Source organism: Grampus griseus (genome assembly GCF_964374135.1).
Source record: "Grampus griseus genome assembly, chromosome: 12".
NCBI classification, from domain to species: Eukaryota; Metazoa; Chordata; class Mammalia; order Artiodactyla; family Delphinidae; genus Grampus; species Grampus griseus.
Genome location: NC_139006.1, coordinates 7,342,728 through 7,363,640, shown reverse-complemented (window position 1 = coordinate 7,363,640; position 20,913 = coordinate 7,342,728). Strand labels below are relative to the sequence as shown.

At 52.7% G+C, this 20,913-nt stretch overlaps 2 protein-coding genes across 2 annotated transcripts; both read left to right on the top strand.

The window, feature by feature from the left end:
• Positions 1-1,010: 1,010 nt before the first annotated feature.
• LRRC43 (leucine rich repeat containing 43) lies at positions 1,011-16,756 on the top strand. Its single transcript, XM_082668074.1, has 13 exons — positions 1,011-1,106; positions 2,157-2,417; positions 3,033-3,143; positions 6,937-7,076; positions 9,119-9,357; positions 10,047-10,234; positions 10,952-11,175; positions 11,388-11,529; positions 11,695-11,862; positions 11,948-12,133; positions 12,434-12,470; positions 12,591-12,638; positions 16,626-16,756. Exons 1-13 carry the CDS (start codon positions 1,014-1,016, stop codon positions 16,727-16,729), a joined length of 1,941 nt encoding a protein of 646 aa, XP_082524200.1. The 5' UTR covers positions 1,011-1,013; the 3' UTR covers positions 16,730-16,756.
• A 445-nt stretch (positions 16,757-17,201) lies between these two features.
• On the top strand, positions 17,202-20,840 carry B3GNT4 (UDP-GlcNAc:betaGal beta-1,3-N-acetylglucosaminyltransferase 4; the record flags this gene model as incomplete). Its single annotated transcript, XM_082668028.1, has 2 exons — positions 17,202-17,259; positions 19,759-20,840. The coding sequence occupies exon 2, from the start codon at positions 19,767-19,769 to the stop codon at positions 20,838-20,840; it is 1,074 nt and encodes a 357-aa protein (XP_082524154.1). The 5' UTR covers positions 17,202-17,259; positions 19,759-19,766.
• Between the last annotated feature and the right edge of the window lie 73 nt (positions 20,841-20,913).

Here is a 20,913-nt window from a genome sequence, read left to right as displayed (position 1 = left end):
CCCATATATAGAAAATTATTCAGCCATAAGAAGGAATGCAGTACTGACACATGCTACAACACAGATGAACCTTGAAACCATTATGCTGTGAAAGAAGCCAGTCATGGAAGGACAAATACTGTATAACTCAACTTACATGAAATATCTAGAAGATGCAATTACAGAGAAAGAAAGCATATTGGTGGTTGACAGGGACTGGGCCAATGGGGCGGTGGGGCTTGACTGCTAATGGGTGGTGCTTCCTTTTGGGGTGAGGAAAACGTTGAAAATTAGATTACAGTGACAGCTGCACTATGAATATAGTGGCCCTGTGAATATACTAAAAACCCCAGAATTGTACACTTTAAACGGGTGAATTTTAGTTATGTAAATTAGATCTCAATCAAGAAGTTGCCTTTCCAAATTATAGGAACCAGAATCATCTTACCCCATTAATTTCACGAACCGGTGCCCAGGAGTCCCTAGAATGTCGGGCAGTGGGCTAGGTGCTGGAAGGATGGAGAGACGAATGAGATTGGACGAGTCTGAAATGGGGCCTTGGTGCTAAACAGGTTGTATAGTTGGGCAGTGATTAAAACCCCTAACTCAGGGATTAAAGAAATCCACCTTAGAATCCACTGATGAGAGTGTTCAGATTATTTGGCCTTGGGCTCACTTCTCCTCTCCAGTTCTGCCAAACAGGGATGAGAATTAACACTTTATTCCGACGGGGTTCGGAGTAGAAATAGAAACAGATTAACAACTGGGAAGCGCTCAGTACCTGCTGGGGGCCCCCAAGGTTATAACCCCCAGGCTGTGGTGGGGAAGTGTATTTTTAACCCAGCGAACGTGGGGCTGAGTCGGGGTCTCAGATTCCCGGCTGGGGAAAATTTCGCCCGCAAGGGGAGGAAGTGGGTTTCACGAGGGCCGGCGCGGGCGCGCGCCCCCGCTTGCTGGAGCACGCGCCCGGCCCTGGCGCACGCGCGCGTCCTGGCGGTTGCCTAGCAACCGGGTGGCGTGGAGAACGCGCGATCATGGAGACGCCCGCCCTGACAGTGAGCGCCGCGGTCCGGGAGCACCTGCGGAAGTTGTGTCTGCACGACTTCCCGTGCGGCACGGGCAGCTGGGTGCGGGCGCTGGCGGGGCGGCTGGAGGAGGGGCTCGGGGCTCTGGGGGACGGAGGGGACTGACCAGGGGTCAGGCCGGGGCCTAGGGGCGGAGAGCGGGGTCGGGGTGGTGCTGGCCCCGGGTGCTGAGCGGGCCGCCAGCCCTAGGAGTTGGCTGGTCTGGAGAAACCTGAGAGGATGTTTGCGTCTGGGCGTTTAGGGAGCGTCCTGACCGGGGTGGTGGGGGGATGGGGATGGATTGTGGGAACAGGGACACTGCAGGGGTGGACGGGATAGGCCCCCCGGGGCCTGTGGGCGCTGACGCAGGGTGGAGGGCAGGGACCCCCCCACCACCACCACCACCACTACCAGAGCAGGACCCCATCCTGAGCGCATCAGGCGGATCTGGGGCAGGCGACTGGCTGTCTTAAAGACACCGGGCTCCTTTGGGGTGAAAAGCTCATCCTGAGAGCAAGGCTTGCAGTTAGGACCCTGCTGTGCTGTGGCCACAGGGGCCATCCTCATCACCTAAGTGCACAAGGAGCATGACATTGAGAACCCGGGGCTTCCCAGGTGTGCCCGGAAGTCTTGAGTCCTGAAGGGTTCCCGGGGACTTGGTGGGAAGCTGGGGCCCCACCTACTCTTGTCGGCTGGTGTCCAGTTTCATAGAAGAGAAAACTGAGATACCAATCAAGGAACTAATTTATTTGTTTCAACAACAAACATGGATTGGGCACCTACTATGTGCCTGGCATTGTGCTGAACTTGGGGGTTTCATACATAGATGTCTCTCAAGAGGAAGGAGTGGGAGAGAGTAAACTCCAGGACCGAAGTCTTTCATCCTCCACTTATGGCATCTAAAGGTTCTGAATTTACCTTTTCAGGCTTTGCCGCCTGTTCTTCAAAAACCTTTCCTTGGCTCGTTACAGCCCACAGATTGCCTTTTGCACCTCCTGGCTTCTAAACTCTCCCTGATTGTCCTGTTTAACAATCGATTCCATTTTGAGAGTTCTGAGTCCTTGAGAGGGGCTGAGTCATAACGAGAGAAATTCTCTGCCTCCACCTCTGCAGAATAAGTCGCGCTTTCTGCCTCAAACTTACCGAGCATGGCGGGAGCTGATCCCCCGAGAGGAGGACGCTGTGGGCCCTGGGGAGGAGACGGTGGATGCCCTGCTGGGCCTGGTCTGCAGCCCCCACTCACCCTGGGCCCTGCTGGAGGGCTCAAGCGCTGAGGACCGTTTTCTGAGAGAGCTGGCCATCCAGAATCCCCTGAAGCTCAAAGACAGCTTCTTCTACGCCTGCTTCAGGTCGCTACGCGTGGTGGACAAGCAGGTGAGCACTGGGGGCGAACACCAGGTACAGGGTTGGTGTTGGGGGGGCCATTCCCCTTACAGGCCTTGGTGGTAAGACCTAGCTCTGCCCTCCCCTCATTAATCTCACCAGCTTGTCCACAGAGCAGGGCCAACAACCCTGGCGAGCTGGCCTAGTCTGTTACCCCAGAGAAGGGAGGCCCAGCCGGGAAGGGCCCCTAATGTCCTTGAAGCCAAAGTCAACTGAGGATTCACAGACAGACCCCTGAAGCTTCTGGTCTGATGCTGCTGGGTGTAAACTAGAATGATTCCTTAAGACCATAGGATTCACTGTGGCTCTGGGGTGGACAGCGGAGAAGATGGGATTCCTGGCTTCAGGAGCTGACGGTCCAACAAGGGACACAGGACATGAGCTGGAAGTTGTCCAACACCTACAGTCAGAGGAGGGGTGAGGGTTGAGAGGTGACAGGCCACTGTGGCGGCCGAGGCACTCGAATCCTGGCAGGAAAGGCGTGCAAGAGAAGAAAGGGTTTGGGGGGTGGGGCGGTCACTCTCTGCAGATGCACGTGCCATTGCCGTCCTCACTCCAGTGCCGCCTCACGCACTGGAGCTCTGTGCTCCCTTTCCTCCCTTCCAGGTGAGCCTGGTGGACAAGGACCTCCTGAAATTTGTGAAGCTTGAAGAGTTGGTGCTGAGTGCTAATCAAATCAAGGAGATTGACACCACCAACCTGCCCCCAACTCTCAAGGTAAAGGAGCCCAGGTTCCATTCCAGGTCTTGGAGCCAATGCTACCCAGAGGCCCTGCCCCTCCTCTGCCCCCCCCCCCCCCACAGAAGGTTTGGCCATCGTGACTGTGCTAAGGGCCAGCCTCAGGCTTTGGAGAGGTAGGCCTGATCCCTCAAAAAGTTAAACCTAGAATTTCCACGTGACCCAGCAACTCCCTTCCTAGGTATACACCCCAAAGAATACAAGGCAGGAATCAGACAGATTCCTGTACGCCAGTGTTCACAGCAGCGCTATTCACAATAGCCAACAGGTGGACACAGCCCGCTTGTTATCAGCAGATGAATGGAGCGGCAAAATGTGGTCTGTCCACACCGTCATAAAAAGGAATGACATATGTACAACATGGATGACCTCGAAAACATGATGCTGAGTGAAGGAGGCCGGACACAAAAGGCCACGTATTAGATGATTGCACTGCATGAAATATCTAGAAGAGGCAAATCCATAGAGACAGAAAGTAGATTAGTGGTTACCAGGGGGAGGGATTGGGGAGTTATAGCTTAATGAGTACACAGTTTCTGTTTGAGTAATGAAAAATTTTGGAAATGGATAGTAATGATGGTTGTACATTAAGTGAATGTACTTAATGCTGCTGAATTGTCCACTTAAAAAGGGTTGAAATGGCAAATTATATACATTTTACCACAATAGAAAAGTTTTAAAAAGAGGTAGGCCAGGCTTTTTTTTTTAAGAATACTTTATTTTTAATAAATTTATTTATTTTTGGCTGTGTTGGGTCTTCACTGCTGCGCGTGGGCTTTCTCTAGTTGTGGCGAGTGGGGGCTACTCTTCGTTGCGGTGCGTGGGCTTCTCATTGTGGTGGCTTCTCTTGTCGTGGAGCACGGGATCTAGGCGCACGGGCTTCAGTAGTTGTGGCACGCTGGCTCACTAGTTGTGGCTCGTGGCCTCTAGAGCACAGGCTCAGTAGTTGTGCCTCACGGGCTTAGTTGCTCCACGGCATGTGGGATCTTCCCAGACCAGGGCTCGAACCCGTGTCCCCTGCATCGGCAGGCAGATTCTTTTTTTTTTTTTTTTTTGCGGTACGTGGGCCCCTCACTGCTGCGTCCTCTCCCATTGTGGAGCACAGACTCCAGACACACAGGCTCAGCAGCCATGGCTCACGGGCCCAGCCGCTCTGCGGCACGTGGGATCCTCCCAGACAGGGACACAAACCCGTGTCCCCTGCATCGGCAGGCAGACTCTCAACCACTGCGCCACCAGGGAAGCCCGGCAGGCAGATTCTTAACCACTGTGCCACCAGGGAAGCCCCAAAAAGAGGTAGGCCAGGCTTTATTACGAGTCTTCAGCTGAGCATATCAAAATGGTCTCAATTTTAAATTAAATGCTGAGACTAGTAGATTTTGTGGCAGAAGAGGCTCAGAAGTATGGCTCAGTACTGGGCTCAAGAAGAAAGCGGGCAAGGCCTTGGAGGAGAAATACAAGAACTCTGTAATCTTTGGGTTTATTCCCTATTCCAGCCAGGGGCCCTTTGGCTTTGCCAGAGACAACTGCCATGAGTCGAGAAATTGCAAAAATGTTAACTCGGGGCTTCCCTGGTGGCGCAGTGGTTATGAATCTGCCTGTCAATGCAAGGGACACATGTTCAAGCCCTGGCCCGGGAAGATCCCACGTGCCGTGGAGCAACTAAGCCCGTGCACCACAACTACTGAGCCTGTGCGCCTAGAGCCCATGCTCCACGACAAGAGAGGCCACCACAATGAGAAGCCCGCGCACCGCAATGAAGAGTAGCCTCCGCTCGCCACAACTAGAGAAAGCCCACGCGCAGCAACAAAGACGCAACACAGCCAAAAATAAAAATAAATTTTTAAAAAGTGTTAACTCATTTCCTTTCCCACTCTCTCCGACATCACCTCCACTCCATATTTTAAAGTTTCCTTCACAACAGGAAAAGAAACTTTTTTTTTAATTTTTAAGATTAATTTTTATTGCAGTATAGTTGCTTTACAATATTGTGTTAGTTTCTACTGTACAGCAAAATGAATCAGTTATACGTATACATATATCCCCTCTTTTTTGGATTTTGGTCCCATTTAGGTCACCACAGTGCATTAAGTAGAGTTCCCTGTGCTCTACAGTATGTTCTCAGTAGTTACCTATTTTATACATAGTATCAATAGTGTATATATGTCAATCCCAATCTCCCAATTCCTACCACCCCCACTTTCCCCCTTGGTAGCCATACATTTGTTCTCTACATCTGTGTCTATTTCTGCTTTGCAAATAAGATCATCTATACCATCTTTCTAGATTCTACATGTATGCATTAATATATGATATTTGTTTTTCTCTTTCTGACTGACTTCACTCTGTATGACACTCTCTAGGTCCATCCACGTCTCCGTAAATGACCGAGTTTCGTTCTTTTTATGGTTGAGTAATATTCCATTGTATATATGTACCACATCTTCTTTATGCATTCCTCTGTTGATGGACATTTAGGTTCCTTCCATGTCCAGGCTACTGTAAATAGTGCTTCAGTGAACATTGGGGTGCATGTGTCTTTTTGAATTATGGTTTTCTCAGGGTATATGCCCAGTACTGGGATTGCTGGGTTGTATGGTAATTCTATTTTTAGTTTTTTAAGGTACCTCCATACTGTTCTCCATAGTGGCTGTATCAATTTACATTCCCACCAACAGTGCAAGAGGGTTCCCTTTTCTCCACACCCTCTCCAGCATTTATTGTTTGTAGATTTTTTTTTAATTTATTTATTTTTGGCTGTGTTGGGTCTTCGTTGCTGCGTGCGGGTTTTTCTCTAGTTGTGGAGAGTGGGGGCTGCTCTTCATCGCGGTGCGCAGGCCTCTCATTGCGGCGGCCTCTCGTTGCGGAGCACGGGCTCTAGGCGCACGGGCCTCAGCAGTTGTGGCTCGTGAGCTCTAGAGCGCAGGCCCAGTAGCTGTGGCGCACAGGCCCAGTTGCCCCACGGCATGTGGGATCTTCCAGGACCAGGGCTCAAACCTGTGTCCTCTGCATTGGCAGGTGGATTTCTAACCACTGCGCCATCAGGGAAGCCCTGTTTGTAGATTTTTTTAAATGATGGCCATTCTGACCAGTGTGAGATGATACCTCATTGTAGTTTTTTTTTTTTTTTTTTTGCGGTATGCGGGCCTTTCACTGTTGTGGCCTCCCCAGTTGCAGAGCACAGTCATCCAGACGCGCAGGCTCAGCGGCCATGGCTCACGGGCCCAGCCGCTCCGCGGCATATGGGATCTTCCCAGACCGGGGCACGAACCCGCGTCCCCTGCGTCGGCAGGCGGAATCCCAACCACTGCGCCACCAGGGAAGCCCCTCATTGTAGTTTTGATTTGCATTTCTCTAATGATTAGTGATGTTGAGCAGCTTTTCTTGTGCCTCTTAGCCATCTGTACGCTCACTTTGGAGAAATGTCTATTTAGGTCTTCCACCCCACCCATTTTTTGATTGGGTTATTGGTTTTTTTTAATATTGAGCTGCATGAGCTGTTTGTATATTTTGGATATTAATCTTTCGTCAGTTGCTTCATTTGCAAATATTTTCTCCCTTTCTGAGGGTTGTCTTTTCATCTGAAAAGAAACTTTCTGACACCTGCTGCGGGAATATTTTCTTCCAGGATTCTTAGAAGGGGATCCAGGTGGGCACAGGGAGACGAGGCATGAGTACTTCGTAATTCCTCTCCTGAGTTGCCTAGGGTGGAAGCAGGGAGTGGGTTCCGTTTTGTCTGGGCTCATGGGCTGTCTTTCCACCCGCGTCGCAGGTGCTGGAGCTCTACGGCAACAAGATGACCAGCATGGAGTGTCTGTGCACCCGCCCGCCCCCAAGGCTCCAGCACTTGGGGTTGGGTCACAACAAGCTTCTGGGCCCCCTGGAGAGTCTATACGTCACCAGTGATTACTGGTAACTCGGGAGCCCCACGTGGAAAGAGGGAGGGAGGGGTTGAGCATTAGATTTGGGCCATTCTATGCTGGTGACTTGGAGAACTCAGCTTTGCTCCTTTCTATAATAACTCCTGGTTGACTGCTAAGTCTGGACCTAGGATTTATTTCTCTGACCCCATAAACAAAAAACCCCCTGAGGCCCAGGGAAGAACACCAAGAAGTAGTGGGAATGAGTGGGACCTTCTGCTTCAGGGTTTCTGTTGACACTCAGGCCAGCTAATTCTTGGTTGTGAGGGCCGTCCTGGGCACTGCCGTAGGTGGAGCAGAACCCCCGGCCTCTACCCACCAGATGCCAGTAGCACCCACCCCACACCAGCTGCGACAGCCAGCAGGTCTCCAGACAGCACCATGTGTCCACTGGGGGGCAGAACCACCCCCAGCTGAGAACTGCTGCCCTACAGACAGCTCTCGGTTAGACCTTGTCTTCTTGGTGGGTGAGCAGTGGGAAACTGAAACGCTGGATCTGAGGAGTCTCAGGGCCTCAGATACCATCCGTGAAAATCCATCAGAGGAAGCGGGGCCAGGGAGGCCTGTCAGAGAAGCTCTGAGGATTCCTGGGGCTCAGCATCCTGGGCAGCACTTCCCTGGGCTGACGTTCATGACTGTTCCTTTCTTCACAGCCCAGAAGGGGCACGAGGCGCAGGGCAACATCGCTGCCCTGTTTCCCAGGCCTCCTGGGAACGTGCTCGTGGAAGGTCCGTCTCTCTGACCCTAATTTCCTCCTTCCTCCCCTTTCCCTACTCTTGGCCAAGCTGCCTCTTCACAGCCTTGGCCGTGTACAATTCCGGATCCCTTCCCTCCACTGACCTCAGCCGTCAGGGTGTGTAGCACAGGAAGGAAACATACACTTTGGACTTCGTGTGACAGCTGAGTTCAGGCTTGTACCATGGACAGAGTTCTAAGTGTTCTGGGTTTTGATTTGGAAAACAGACTTCCGGTAACGTAACCTGCTTCATGCTGAGTATGGATTTCATAGCAACACATGCGTGTGTGAAACCTCCGTCTTTTGCTGTTTTGAATTTAAAAGGATTCACTTCCTGCGAATCAATTTTGCTGAGATTTCCACCAGTTCTCTTGAAGGAGGCTGATATTGGGTAGAATCTGTGTGCCGGTCAGCACAAAACGGTCTTCTCGGGTGTTTTCGTCACTGGCTGGCCAACGTCGCGGGCAGGATGGGAGGGGGGAGGGAGGGGAGTTGAAGTTCCTGAACTCCACAGCTGGGAGGCCATCACACGTGATGGCGGGATTGTGTGATGCTTAGTCGCCTCGTGGGTTTGGGTTCTGTTTGTTTGTTTTTGCACCTCTGTTCTCAGGGCTGAAATTGATTTGCTTTCTGCTTTGTGCAGCAGGAAGGCCCTCTCCTCCAGGTCAGGGTGCAGGGCACCTCCTCTTGTCCTCACCGGCCAGTTCTTCTTCACCCACGTCCCCCAGGAAATGAACCAGATGGCTTCCTGTGGTCATGCGCTGGTCTGACTCTGGAGAGCGTCCTCCAGCTTTAGACCCCTCGAGCCTCATGCACCCTCTTCCCAGGCCCCCCTATTTACCGACCTCTCCTACCCCCACCCGCTGCTCCTCCGCTCAGAGGCTCCCCTCCACCTTCCTCGCCAGTTTGTCCCTCTCTGCTGAGAGCCTTCTAGATGCACAACCCCGCATTAGGCTCTATGGGAGATAGACGGTTAACTGAGAAGAGGTCTGTATACGTAGAAGTCCGGTAGAGGCGGGATGTGGCGGCGGCCACCTCTATGCCACAGTAAGGAGGGAGGCCACTGGGAGAACCAGGAACCCCTTCCCAACAGGGGGGCTAACCCAGGTCAAGGGCAGCACAAGGCTTGAGAGTCGAGCATGGGCACAGCCTCCCATCCCGTCCTCAGCCCCAGGTCTTGTCCATCAGGGACTCGGGGTGCTGGGGGATGCAGGTGCCGTGGCAAGATCACAGCTACCTGTCCCCACCCCTTTGCTTACCTGGCCTCTTGACTTCCGGCGGTCCCACTCACCTTCCAGGCCCAACCTCATCTCCCTGGACCTGAGCTTCAACGACCTGACGGACCTGCAGGGCATGGTGTCCGGCCTCCGAACGCTGCAGCGCCTGAGGTTGCTCGTGCTGCAGGGGAACCCGCTGGCCCTGGTGCCCTGCTACCGGGGCTTCATCATCGACGGCCTGTCTGGCCTCTGCGTGCTGGACGACATCACCGTGGCACCCAGCGAGAAGCATCTGTTCCGTGGGCTCAGCCACAGCGGGGGTGAGGGAGCCGATGTGCAGGGCAGGGTGGGGGGCTAGGGGGACCTGCTGGCCCGACCATCACCCTACTGGCTGCACGTGTCTGTCTGTCATCCAGCTCCCTGGCTGACCCAGACCCTGGTCAGGTGTAGGTCACCTTCTTGGTCAGAGTTCTCTCCCAGATTTTGATCGTCGTGATTGAGATTTGGCGACAGAAATGGTAGGGAGGCTGGGACCATCAGTCCCCTCCCTTCCTAGACAAATGGGAAACATTCTTTAAATTAGTTTCTTGGCGTCCGTGGTGGCTTGAGATCACCCCCTTGTGGCTCACAGCACAAGCTGCACCAGAGCCTTCTCAAGGTCAGGGTGACAAAACATTGATAAAAATAGCTACGCCTACTGAGTACCAGCACGGGCTAAGGTAACATAGTCTCCATCGGTAACTCTCCTGCAAAGAGGCTACTACCATTCCCATTTTACACGTCAGGAAAACAAGGCTTAAGAGTGGCCTCTTGCCCAAAAGAGACTTACCCCAAATCACGGGTGTGTTGAACTTGGTAGAGCTGGGATTCGAACCCAAGTCTGCAGAGTGAGGCTCAGCCCTGTTCGGAGGAAAGAAGGCAGGAGCTGAGCTCGCCTGCCCTCCCCTGCTGTCTGCCTGCCCAGTCCCTCCCCGCAGCTCCCCTCACCCCTGCCCGTTCCCCCCTGCAGATCTCCTGGTGCATGAGGCGCGGTTAGTGGTGACTGTTGGACATGTCAGAGGGGTTCTGGACTCCTCGGTCTTGGACCCGGAACCAGGGCCCCAAGGCCCTTTCATCACTTACAGCTATTATGTAACATACGAGTTTGTGGAAGATGAGGAAGGCGAAGGAGATGAATACGGCCGCGTGCTGGCTGAGGTGTGTCCGTGGGGGCTCTGCTCTCGGGTCCTCAGGGGCTCCTGTGCAGGCACAACGGCTTTGGGGACCCAGGAAAACCCTTAACGTGGATCTTTCCAATTCATACCCTACTCTGAGCAGGAAACTGGCTTCCGCTCAGCCTGTTTCTTGCAGCCGGAGTAATTCTCAACCGTGTTCACCCCTTCCCATCCCCCCTGAAATGGGAGCAAAGGACATAACAAGGGAGCAGCCCAGAGTTTCGCGACTAGGCTGCTGCCTTCCCCACCACGTTCTCCAGCTGCCCCTACACCTCCCGGCTCCCTTCCTGTCACAAGAAAACCCAACGGTGTCATCCCACTAGGAGAAATGCCTGGGGCCAGGACTTCCCTGGCGGGCCAGTGGTTAAGACTCTGCGCTTCCATTGCAGGGGGCGCGGGTTCGATCCCCGGTCGGGGAACTAAGGTCCCATGTACCGCAGGGCGTGGCCAAAAGAACCAAAAATACACGAGGGTCCCCAGCTCATGTGGAAGTTGTTACTATTTTTACTGTTAACATAGAACTTTCAGGAAAAAACAGGACTGGTAATTTTTTTTATAACTTGCTGCCTCCTAAGTCCACATGTTTGCTTTGCTTCACATCCATCAAACACTGGTGCCCATTTACACCACGTTCGCATAGTGTCAGGTGAGAGCTCTGAGGCCAGCGGCCCTGGACGTGTTTTCGTGTCTTCTGTGGCAGATCGTCAAGCCCCCGCCCAGCACGGAACAGCTGGGTGAGGACATTCCCAAAGAGCCCATCAAAGAGACTGAAGACTCTGTAGGATCTGGGCTGGCCTCCCAGTCCCAGTCCAGGGAGCTGGAGGAGTCCGGCGCCTCAGCGCCCTTGCCGCGGCCCATGGACTCTGCGGAAGAGCAGGCCAAGCTGCGGCCGCGCCTGGATCCCCGGCTCTGGCCATCCCCGGGGTAAGGATGCTCACCGGGCTGGGAACAGGGCCCAGACCACACCTGCGTTTATCGTTCTGCATTCTACTCTGTCCCCTGCCCTCCCTGACCCCGCAGCCTCACGCTGTGCCCACATGTGCACATCTTCTCAAAGTGCCCTCCCAGCCTTGTCCCTGGTCCCCAGCACAGCCCCCTGGGTGATGGCCCCCATGTCTCCATCTCCCCTCCCCAAGGACAGTTGTCTTTAGCACAGTCCACAAGCCCTGGTCTGACGTCATCCCCTGCAACTACGAGATGCAGCACGTGCTCAAGGACCTGGTGCGGCTCAAGGCCTTCCTGCTCTCAGGGACCACCGTCACCATCGTGGAGGAGAAGGTGGGAGGCTGGAATTCTCCAGGGGTGGTCTTTGACTTCTCTGCCCCACTTCTCCTCTGTTCCGCTCTTCTGTCGGGCATCTGTAGCCCTGCTCCCTTGTTGGCAGGGTCTCGGTGCCTTTCCAGAAAGATCCTGGCTAGCTCCAACCCAGCTTCTGTCCCCTAGATTCTCTCCTGGCCTGCGGTGCCGCCTTCCCCCAACAGTCCCTCGGCTGCTAAGAAGGGAAAGGGAGAGAAGGACAAGAAAGGGAAGGAGAAAGACAAGGAAGAGAAAAACAAGAAGGGAAAAGATGGGAAAGACAAAGCAGGCAAAGGGGAGAAAGAACCAGCCAAGGTGCCTCTGTGTGGGGCGGCCGGGGGCGGGGCTGCTCCCTCGGTCCCCTGCTCCCCGCTTCCACTCGCCCAGCCTCTCCCCACAGGAGCAGAAGGGGAGCAAGAAGAAGGAGCTTCGTAAGGATCTGCGCCAGGACCCGCCTGTCCTCCGGGTGCTGGGCAGTGGCCCGGTGGACCTGGAGCCCCTGCTCTCCGGGGAGCCATTCGTGTCCACCGTGTGCAACTTCGGGGTGGTCCGTACCTTGGAGACCGACAGGCTGACACTTTACAGGGTACAGCAGTGCCCCTGGCCTCCCCTGCCCACAGAAGCCTGGCCAGGCTGTGGGAGGGAGGGGGAGGCGGGGAGGGGGAGGGGGCCAGAACCACAGGAGGGGGCGCTGGAGGGGTGACGCAGCAAGGGTCACCTGCATGGTGGGCGGCCTTCTCGAGTGCGAGGGGCCAGGCAAGCGGGCAGGTCGGGCAGCTGCTCCCCAGGAGACCAGGAGAGGCCCTGGCGGGGGTGAGAGCACCCACCCTTTCCCCAGCATCCCCCCACTCCAGCAAGGAACTTATTTTGTGGTTCTTCCTCTCAGGATTCAAAGAAGAAGAAGAGTGAGAAAGCTAAAAATGGTAAGACCGATGATGGTAACAGGGCAGGGGGTGTTTACTGAGGACCAGTCCTAGTCCGTTCAGGTCGCTGTGAAATTCCACAGCGTGGGTGGCGTGTAAACAACAGACATTTATTTCCAGCTGCTCTGGAGGCCAGGAAGTCAAAGACCAAGTTGTCAGCAGCGTCAGGTGAGAGTCCTGTTCCTGGTTCGCGCCTTCTTCCTGGGTCCTCACCTGGCGGAAGGGACCAGCGGTCTCCCTCTGCCCTCATGATGTAACCGCCTTCCAAAGGCCCCGCCTCCTAATACCATCACCTTTGGGGTCTGGGATTTCAACATATGAATTTGGGGAAGGGCACAAATATAGCAGGACTTGCTGAGGGATCAGCCTGATTGGGGACCAAAGGAATGGAAGGATGGAGAATCATATCTTCCAGCCGGTGGGAGGGACGGCCATGTCTACCCTGATGAACAAACCCTGTGTCTTCCCTGCCTGCTGCGGTCATGACATGGGCAGGACAGGCATTCTGGGGTAGGGGCCAGGAGGGAATGAGTAGGGAGGCCCAGGGTTGGGAGTGTCCAGGGTCTTTCTGGCTCAGCGGTGGTCCTGCTTCTGCAGGACGTTAGCCCTCCCTTATAAGGAGCCTGGACTTGTTGTATGGGCAGTGGCAGCATTGAAATAGGTAAGTTTTAGATTTAATTTTTTTTAAGATTTATTTATTATTTTATTTATTTTTGGCTGCATCGGGTCTTAGTTGAGTCATGCGGGATCTTCGTTGAGGTGCATGAGCTTCTCTCTAGTTGTGGCGTGCAGGCTCCAGGGCACGTGAGCATTGTAGTTTGCAGCAGGCAGGCTCTCTAGTTGAGGCGCGCAAGCTCAGTAGTTGTGGCGCGTGGGCTTAGTTGCCCCGTGGCATGTGGGATCTTAGTTCCCTGACCAGGGATCAAACCCGTGTCCCCTGCATTGTAAGGCGGATTCTTTACCACTGGACCACCAGGGAAGTCCCTAGATTTAATTTTTAGAACTGTCTGGCTTGGAGGGAGAGGTAGGAGACAGGTCACTCAGCTGGGAGACTGCTGCAAAAGTCTAAAGCAAGTCCACAGCAGCCCGATTCAGAACAGCCAAAAAGTGGAAACAGCCCAAATGGCTATCAGTGGATGAAAGGATAAACAAAATGTGGTCCATCCATACAATGGGATATTATTCCGTCACAAAGAGGATTGAAGCACTGACATGTCCTAAACCACAGATAAACCTTGAAAACTCAATGCTAAGGGAAAGAAGCCAGACACAAAAGACCACATAACGATTTTATATGAAATGTGGAGAATTGTCAAATCCATAGAGACAGAAAGTAGATTAGTGGTTGCCTGGGGGCAGGGGAAGGAGGGAATGGGGCATGACTGCTTAGTGGGTGCGGGTTTTCCATTTGGGGTGACGAAAATGCTCTGAAATGAGCCGTGATGGTTGCACAACATCGTAAATATACTAAAAGCCCCTGAACTGTACCTTTTTTATTTTTTCACACACACACTGTATTTTATTTTTACAAGAGATAAATAAACTGAAGCATTGTAAATGAATGACCATAACAAAAGCAACAATGATTGCAATTACCAAACACAACAAAGGGTTATAGTTAATAAGCCAACAAAGGAGAGAAAATAGGGATTATAAAAATATTCAGTTGATCTGAAGGTGGAAACAGAAAAAACAAAGAACATATGGGATAAATAGAAAACAGCAAGATGGTAGACTTAAACCCAATTATATTGAGTCACATGAAATATAAATGGTCTAAACACCCAGTTAAAAGGCAGAGATGATCAGATTGGATAAAAAAGTAAGACCAAGCTATCCGCCTATCAGAAACCCTCTTTAAATATAAAGATACAAAAATATAAGAAATAAAAAGGATGGAAAAAGATATTCATGCTAACACTAATCAAAAGAAAATGGGAGTAGCTGCATTAATATCAGACAAAGTAGATTTCAGAGCAAAGACTATTACCAGGGATAAAGAGGGTCATTTCATAATAAAGGAGTCAGTTCATTGGGAGGATGTAACAGTCCTTAGCGTGTATGCACCTAATCATTGTTTCAAAATACATGAAAGAAAAGCTGATAGAAGTACAAGGAGAAAGAGACAAATCCAAAATTATATTCAGAGATTTCAGCACACATAAGTAATTGATAGAACAAATAGAAAAATCAATAAGCATGTAGAAGACTTGAATCACACTCTGCCAATTAACTTGAGCTAACTGACAGCTACAGAGCACTCCATCCAATCACACACACACACACACACACACACACACACACACACACACACATTCTTTAAGTGCACACAGAACTGAGATATTCTATAACCTGGGCCATAAAGCAAGTCTCAATAAGTTTAAAAGAATTCAAGTCATATAAAGTATCCTCTATGACTACAGTGGAATTAAACAGAAAAATATTTGCAAAATCCCCCAATTTTTAGAAACTAAATAACACACTTCTAAATAAGCTATGGGTCAAAGAAGAAATCAAAAGGGAAATTAGAAAGTATTTTGAACTGAATGGAAATAAAAATACAAAATGCCAAAATTAGTAGGATATAACAAAGCAGTATTTAGAGAGAAATTTATTGCACTAAATGCGTATATTAGAAAAGCTTCTAAAACTAATAAGTGAGTTTAACAGGGTTGCAGAATACAGGGTCAGTATTCAAAAAACGTTTCCATATATGAGCAATGAACAATCAGATATCACAAATTTTAAATAATACCATTTACAACAGCATTATCAATAGAAGTTCTATATGTTGAAAACTATAAAATGTTACTGAGAGAAACCAGACCTAAATCGGTGGAGATATATACTATGTACATAAATCAGGAGATTCAACATTGTTAAGATGTTGGTTTTCCTCAGATTGATCTACAGTCAATAAAATCTCAATCATAACCCTGGAGGGATATTTTTTTTTTCATTTTTTTTTGGTAGAAATCAGCAAGCTGATTCTCAAGTTCATATAGAAATTCAAAGGATCTAGAACAGCCAAAACAACTTTGAAAAAGAACAAAGGACTTAACACTACTGGAATTGAAGACCCAGACAAATATGGACATGAGATTTGTGATTGAATCCTTGGGTTAAAATGGTTTTAAACAAAACTTTTTTTTTTTTTTACATTTTTGCAAATTTCTTTAATGTCTGGCTTAATTGAGGAAGCCATATTTGCATAACTGCTTCTGCAGTCAGTCTCTGTGATGTGTTGCTGTAGTTGAAGTGTATGAAGAAAATCTAACCTCACGTGGACATCTACTTGGAAAAGAGGGAAATATTTTAATAGGCTTTTAAATAACTGTGGATATTCCTTTTTGCATGAGACTTGACAACTAGTCGTTTTTTAAAGGTTGTTACAGTGTGAAAACTGAATCTATATGGATGAATTTTTTCATAATCAGTTATGTTAAATTAATCCATTGGTCTACATTGCCTTTTTTGTTTTTAACATTGCATTTTGAATGGCTATCTTACCCATGCACAATTGTTAACATCTGGCAATTGTTATTGGTAAAGTACTGGTTCACTGAGTTATGCAGATCTTCCAACTGTTGACACATTTTTTTTTAATCCATTATCCAAAAATCGCGTTCTTTATCATCAACCATAACATCAGAAAAGTCTTTTGAGTATTGGAAAACTGTTAAGTCCATGGTGGCAGATACAGTGTTACAAAGTTCTAGTTTCTACTTGAAAGTTCAAATGTTATAAATGTATTTATCAAAATGCTTTCAGTTGTTTTCCCTGAAGTGCCAGGCTTCATTCTTTTTTTAGAAAATATCTGACAAATATTCACGTCGAAATAACCATATTTTGTCAGTGTACTTTCAAGTGAAAAAGATGTTCCAAGAAAAAGCAGCTAGTTCATCTTGTAATTCAAACTGAGACGTGTTAAATGATCTAGTTAGATGTGATTTAATTTTATTCCTTATTACGGTGAAGACCCGAGGGCGGAATCTGATTCTGAAACCGTGCTGGCCTCGGGACGGCGGAGGTCACATCTGCGTTTCCGGGACGTGTCGTGAGCTGGCCCGGGATGGTCCGGCACTGCCAGCCCGCTCATCGCTCCGGATTCACACTTTCATATTTCTTCAGAAATAAGAAAATCTTTGGTTTTAGTGTACGAAAGCGACTACCGCCCCGACCCCCTGACTGTGGAGATCCAGATCCAGCTGATCCAGGGCCACTCGACGGAGGAGGCGCTTCGGATGCTTGTCCCGTAGGGCGCGGGATTAAAGGTTGTTCTGACACCGCGGCTCCGCGTCTGTCCAGCCGCCGCCGCGCGTCCGGGGAGCGGGGTGCTGGCCGTGGGGAGGAGCGGGGAGGAGGCCTGGCCGGGAGGAGCGGGGGAATGGCCGTGGCGAGCGGGGAGCCTGGCCGTGGGGAGCGGGGGTGGAGCTGGCCAGGGAGGAGAGGAAAGCTGGCCGGAGGAGGCGGGGGGCTGGCCGGGGAGAGTGGGGTCGGCCTCCCCCGGGAGAGCTCCGCAGGGCCGGGCCTCTCAGCCGGCAGGTGCGCGGGGAGCTGCGCAGACCCAGGTGGGCGGGGACCCGCGGCGGCCCCGGGCCCGCCCCCAGAGACCGCGCCCTCAAGCCCGGCCTTCGCCGCTGGGTTGGTGGGCCGCGCGGGGGCGTGGCCAGCGAGCAAGGGTGGCCGCTGAGCCCTGCTCACCTTCCGCGCCCAGCGGAGAGAGCTGTGCTTACGCGGCTGCGCTGCGTTTGCTCCTTGCTTGTGTCCGTTCGGCGTCTTGGCTCAGGTAGGTAGGCGAGGGGCGGGCGGTGTTTGGCCTGGGGCGCCTGGAGCCCCGCTGCTGGGAGGGGGCTGTCCACTGTGAGCGGAGGGACGCCGAGCCCCCGGCGGGAGGAGCCGACTTGGCAGCAGCGGGGTCGCGGTCGCACTGCCCCGCGGGAGCGGCCTCCCGCCTGCGGTGGACCGTCGGGGCCAGGTGGCCTCGTGCTGCCTGTCGGCTTCTGTTCGCCCCGCTGGGGCGAGAATGGCCGGAGCCGCGGGTTGTGGACGGGGCAGCCTGGAGCGCTTGCTCCGGAGTCCCCGACGGGCAGCGCCGCTCGCTGTGCTCAGGCCCGGAGGGGTGTCCCCCCGCGGGGCTCTGGTCCTTGCTCTGGCGACCCCACGGGCCTTTGCGCCTCCACAAGAGCCCTTTAGAGGCTGTCGTGTGGAGAGAATGAACCAGCCCTTGACCCTTTCCCTCATCAAAGCGTGATGGGTCATCGAGCCCTGTGAGGACCCCAGAAGCAATTTCAGACCCTTAGGGCTCAGCACCCACTTGGAGGGGGGCGTGCACTCGCTGAAGCCCGTGCCGGTTAAGGACCAGGCTTGGGGGCTCACAGAGCGGAGGGAGGCTTACGCTTAGCAGGTACTGAATGGGATTCACAAGCAGGTGTGTGGAGTGGGGAGCAGAGGAACGGCCGCCGCCACTGCGGTGGGGAGCTTCGGGTTAGTTCCCGCAGTGAAGCGCCTGGGGGATTGGGTGCATTGGGAGCGCTGAGGACAAAGGGGAAATCAGGTCCACGGCGCATCTCAGCCTGGGCCTCTGAAACGCACAAGTCAAAACCAAACAGCTGGCTTTGCGCCCTTCTCGGTAAGTGGCACCACCAACCCGCCCCCCACTCTTTCCCCTCCCCGGGTGCCCTCACCCACAGCAGGCGTAGCTCCCACACCTGAAATCCATCTGGTTTTCACGTGCTCCATGGCCCGCACCCTAGTCTCAGCTGCGGCTGGTTACTGACTAATGCAAGAGTTTGCTAGCTGGTCTCCTGTTACCACTTTTGCGCTTCCACAATCCATCATCTAAGCAGCAGCAGTAGTGACCTTCCAAACAATGTAAATTCTTATTACTGCCTCTGTTAAATCCTTCGACGTATCTCCGTGGTGCTTACAATAAAACACAGGCTCTTTCCCCAGACTTTCCCCATGGATGTTGCACGTGACCCTCCTCAGGCTACTGCTCCCGCTTCACCACCTAGCACTTTCCTCCTTGTTCTTTCCGGTCCAGCCACGCTACACACCTCCTGTCCTGCTTCAGGAGCTCTGCACGTAACTATTCCCTCTGCCCGGCCCACTCTCCCCACCGCGCCCCCCCCCGCCCCCACCAGGTCTTTATGTGGTTTGGTCCCTTATCTTGTTCAGGTCTTGCTCAAGTGTTCTTTTTCAGGGAGGGCTTTCTAAACTACCGTGCGCTCAAAGAGCCTCTCCGGTCACTCTATTCCATCACACTGCTTTAATTTCTTCTCCGCACTCCCTGAAGTTCGTACTGGTTTCTCGGTCTCTTTGTGAGAGCTGGGACCTGTCTGTCTTGCCTGCCACTGCATCCCTGGCAGCTAGAAGAGATGCTTTTGTGGCAGTGGTGGCAGGGACAACCGGGATGAGGCTAATGCGGGTAGACCGGATGGAAGTGATGGCCAGCTGGACCAGGACACGGCAGGGGGAGGGGACGAGGAGGGGACTGATGGCTGGCTACTGTGGCTCTTGGGCAGGTTACTGTACTAAGTTACCATTTCTCAGCTTTCTCTTTGTATTGCTGGGAGACTTGCTGAGAGAAAACCAGAACTCAGTAAGCGGTAGAACTGGTGAGGGGTGGCCGCAGGGGAGCCATCCTGGTACAAGTCTATGGCTTTCCTATTTGCTTTCATGCTCTTCCCGTGCGTGTTGTTTTTTTGTTTTTTTCCTAAAGCTCCATTTAAACGACTCCCCAGGAAACTCAAACTACTTCAGGCAAACCTTGTACCAGTATGTGTTAACTGGGTGTGTTCTGTGGTGGCTTCCGCCACCTGCTGCCGCCCTGCAGTGGTTTCCTCTCCCTGGAGGAGCAAACTCCCTAAGGGCAGTGCCAGGGGCTATCATCTCTCAGACATGAAACGCAGGGCCTGCCACCACGCTAGACTTTTTTTGGGGGGTGGGAATAAGCTGTGCCACTTTCACTAAAGCTCATTAGGTACTTGAGTTTCGTGGGAAATGCTGAAAACACTTGTGGTGCCTCAGTTTTAAAGTGGCTGCAAGTCCTTTTGGAGAAAAAGTTGACCCAAGAGTCCCCTAATGACAGCAGAAGGGAAGCGAGGGCTGGCATAACAGGTGTGTTTGGTCTGTCCTCTGGGAGAGGGACTCTGGAAAGAGCCGGAGGACACGCTGAAGAAGATAAAAGGACCTAGCTGCTGGGCCGTGGGTTGCTCTTGGGACCGGGGAGGTGGAGGCCGGGCCGGCGCCGGGCTCAGTCCGCTCACCGGCTCTCTCCTTGCAGGCCCTGCCATGTTCCGCAGGGTAGGCTGGCTGGTCCTGTACAGCCTTGCTGTGCTGCTGCTCAGCTGCCTGTTCTTCCTGAAGAAGGAGGCCCACCCAGCGGGGGGCCCCATGGCCCGACAGCCCTTCTGGGCTCCCCCAGGGCCCCGGCGCAGCCAGTGTCCACCCAACCACACGGTGGCCAATGCCTCCCTGTTCCTGCCTAACCGTCACCGCCTCTTCTTGACCTATCGTCACTGCCGCAACTTCTCCATCTTGCTGGAGCCTTCGGGCTGTGCCAAGGACACCTTTCTGCTCCTGGCCATCAAGTCACAGCCTGGCCATGTGGAGCGGCGTGCGGCCATCCGCAGCACGTGGGGCCGCGCAGGAAGCTGGGCTAAGGGCCGGCAGCTGAAGCTGGTGTTCCTCCTGGGGGTGGCGGGATCTGTGCCCCCAGCCCAGCTGCTGGCCTACGAGAGTCGGGAGTTTGATGATATCCTACAGTGGGACTTTGCTGAGGACTTTTTCAACCTGACACTCAAGGAGCTGCACTTGCAGCGCTGGGTGGCAGCTGTCTGCTCCCAGGCCCATTTCATGCTAAAGGGAGATGATGATGTCTTTGTCCATGTCCCCAATGTGTTGGAGTTCCTGGATGGCTGGGACCCAGCCCAGGACCTACTGGTGGGAGATGTCATCCGCCAGGCCCTGCCCAACAGGAACACCAAGGTCAAATATTTCATCCCACCCTCCATGTATAGGGCCCACCACTACCCACCCTATGCTGGGGGTGGAGGGTATGTCATGTCCAGAGCCACTGTGCAGCACCTCCAAGCAGCCGTGGAAGAGGCTGAACTCTTCCCCATTGATGACGTCTTTGTGGGGATGTGCCTGAAAAAGCTGGGGGTGAGCCCCATGCACCATGCTGGCTTCAAGACATTTGGAATAAGGCGGCCCCTGGACCCTCGGGACCCCTGCCTGTACAGAGGGCTCCTTCTGGTGCACCGCCTCAGCCCCCTGGAGATGTGGACCATGTGGGCACTGGTAACAGATGAGGGGCTCAAGTGTGCAGCTGCCCCCTTGTCCCAGCTTCGAGGGGTGGGTTGAGCGAGTAGACTTAATTTTGCAATCATGATGAGAAATCGCGAACCGTGAAACTTGGCCCTTGATGGGTCTACAA

Coding starts and splice junctions, on each gene's coding strand:
- LRRC43 (XM_082668074.1), top strand. CDS start 1,014: ATGGAGACGCCCGCCCTGACAGTGAGCGCCGCGGTCCGGGAGCACCTG. Junction 1,107..2,156: donor CGTGCGGCACGGGCAGCTGG/GTGCGGGCGCTG, acceptor CCACCTCTGCAG/AATAAGTCGCGCTTTCTGCC. Junction 11,863..11,947: donor GGGAGAAAGAACCAGCCAAG/GTGCCTCTGTGT, acceptor CTCTCCCCACAG/GAGCAGAAGGGGAGCAAGAA.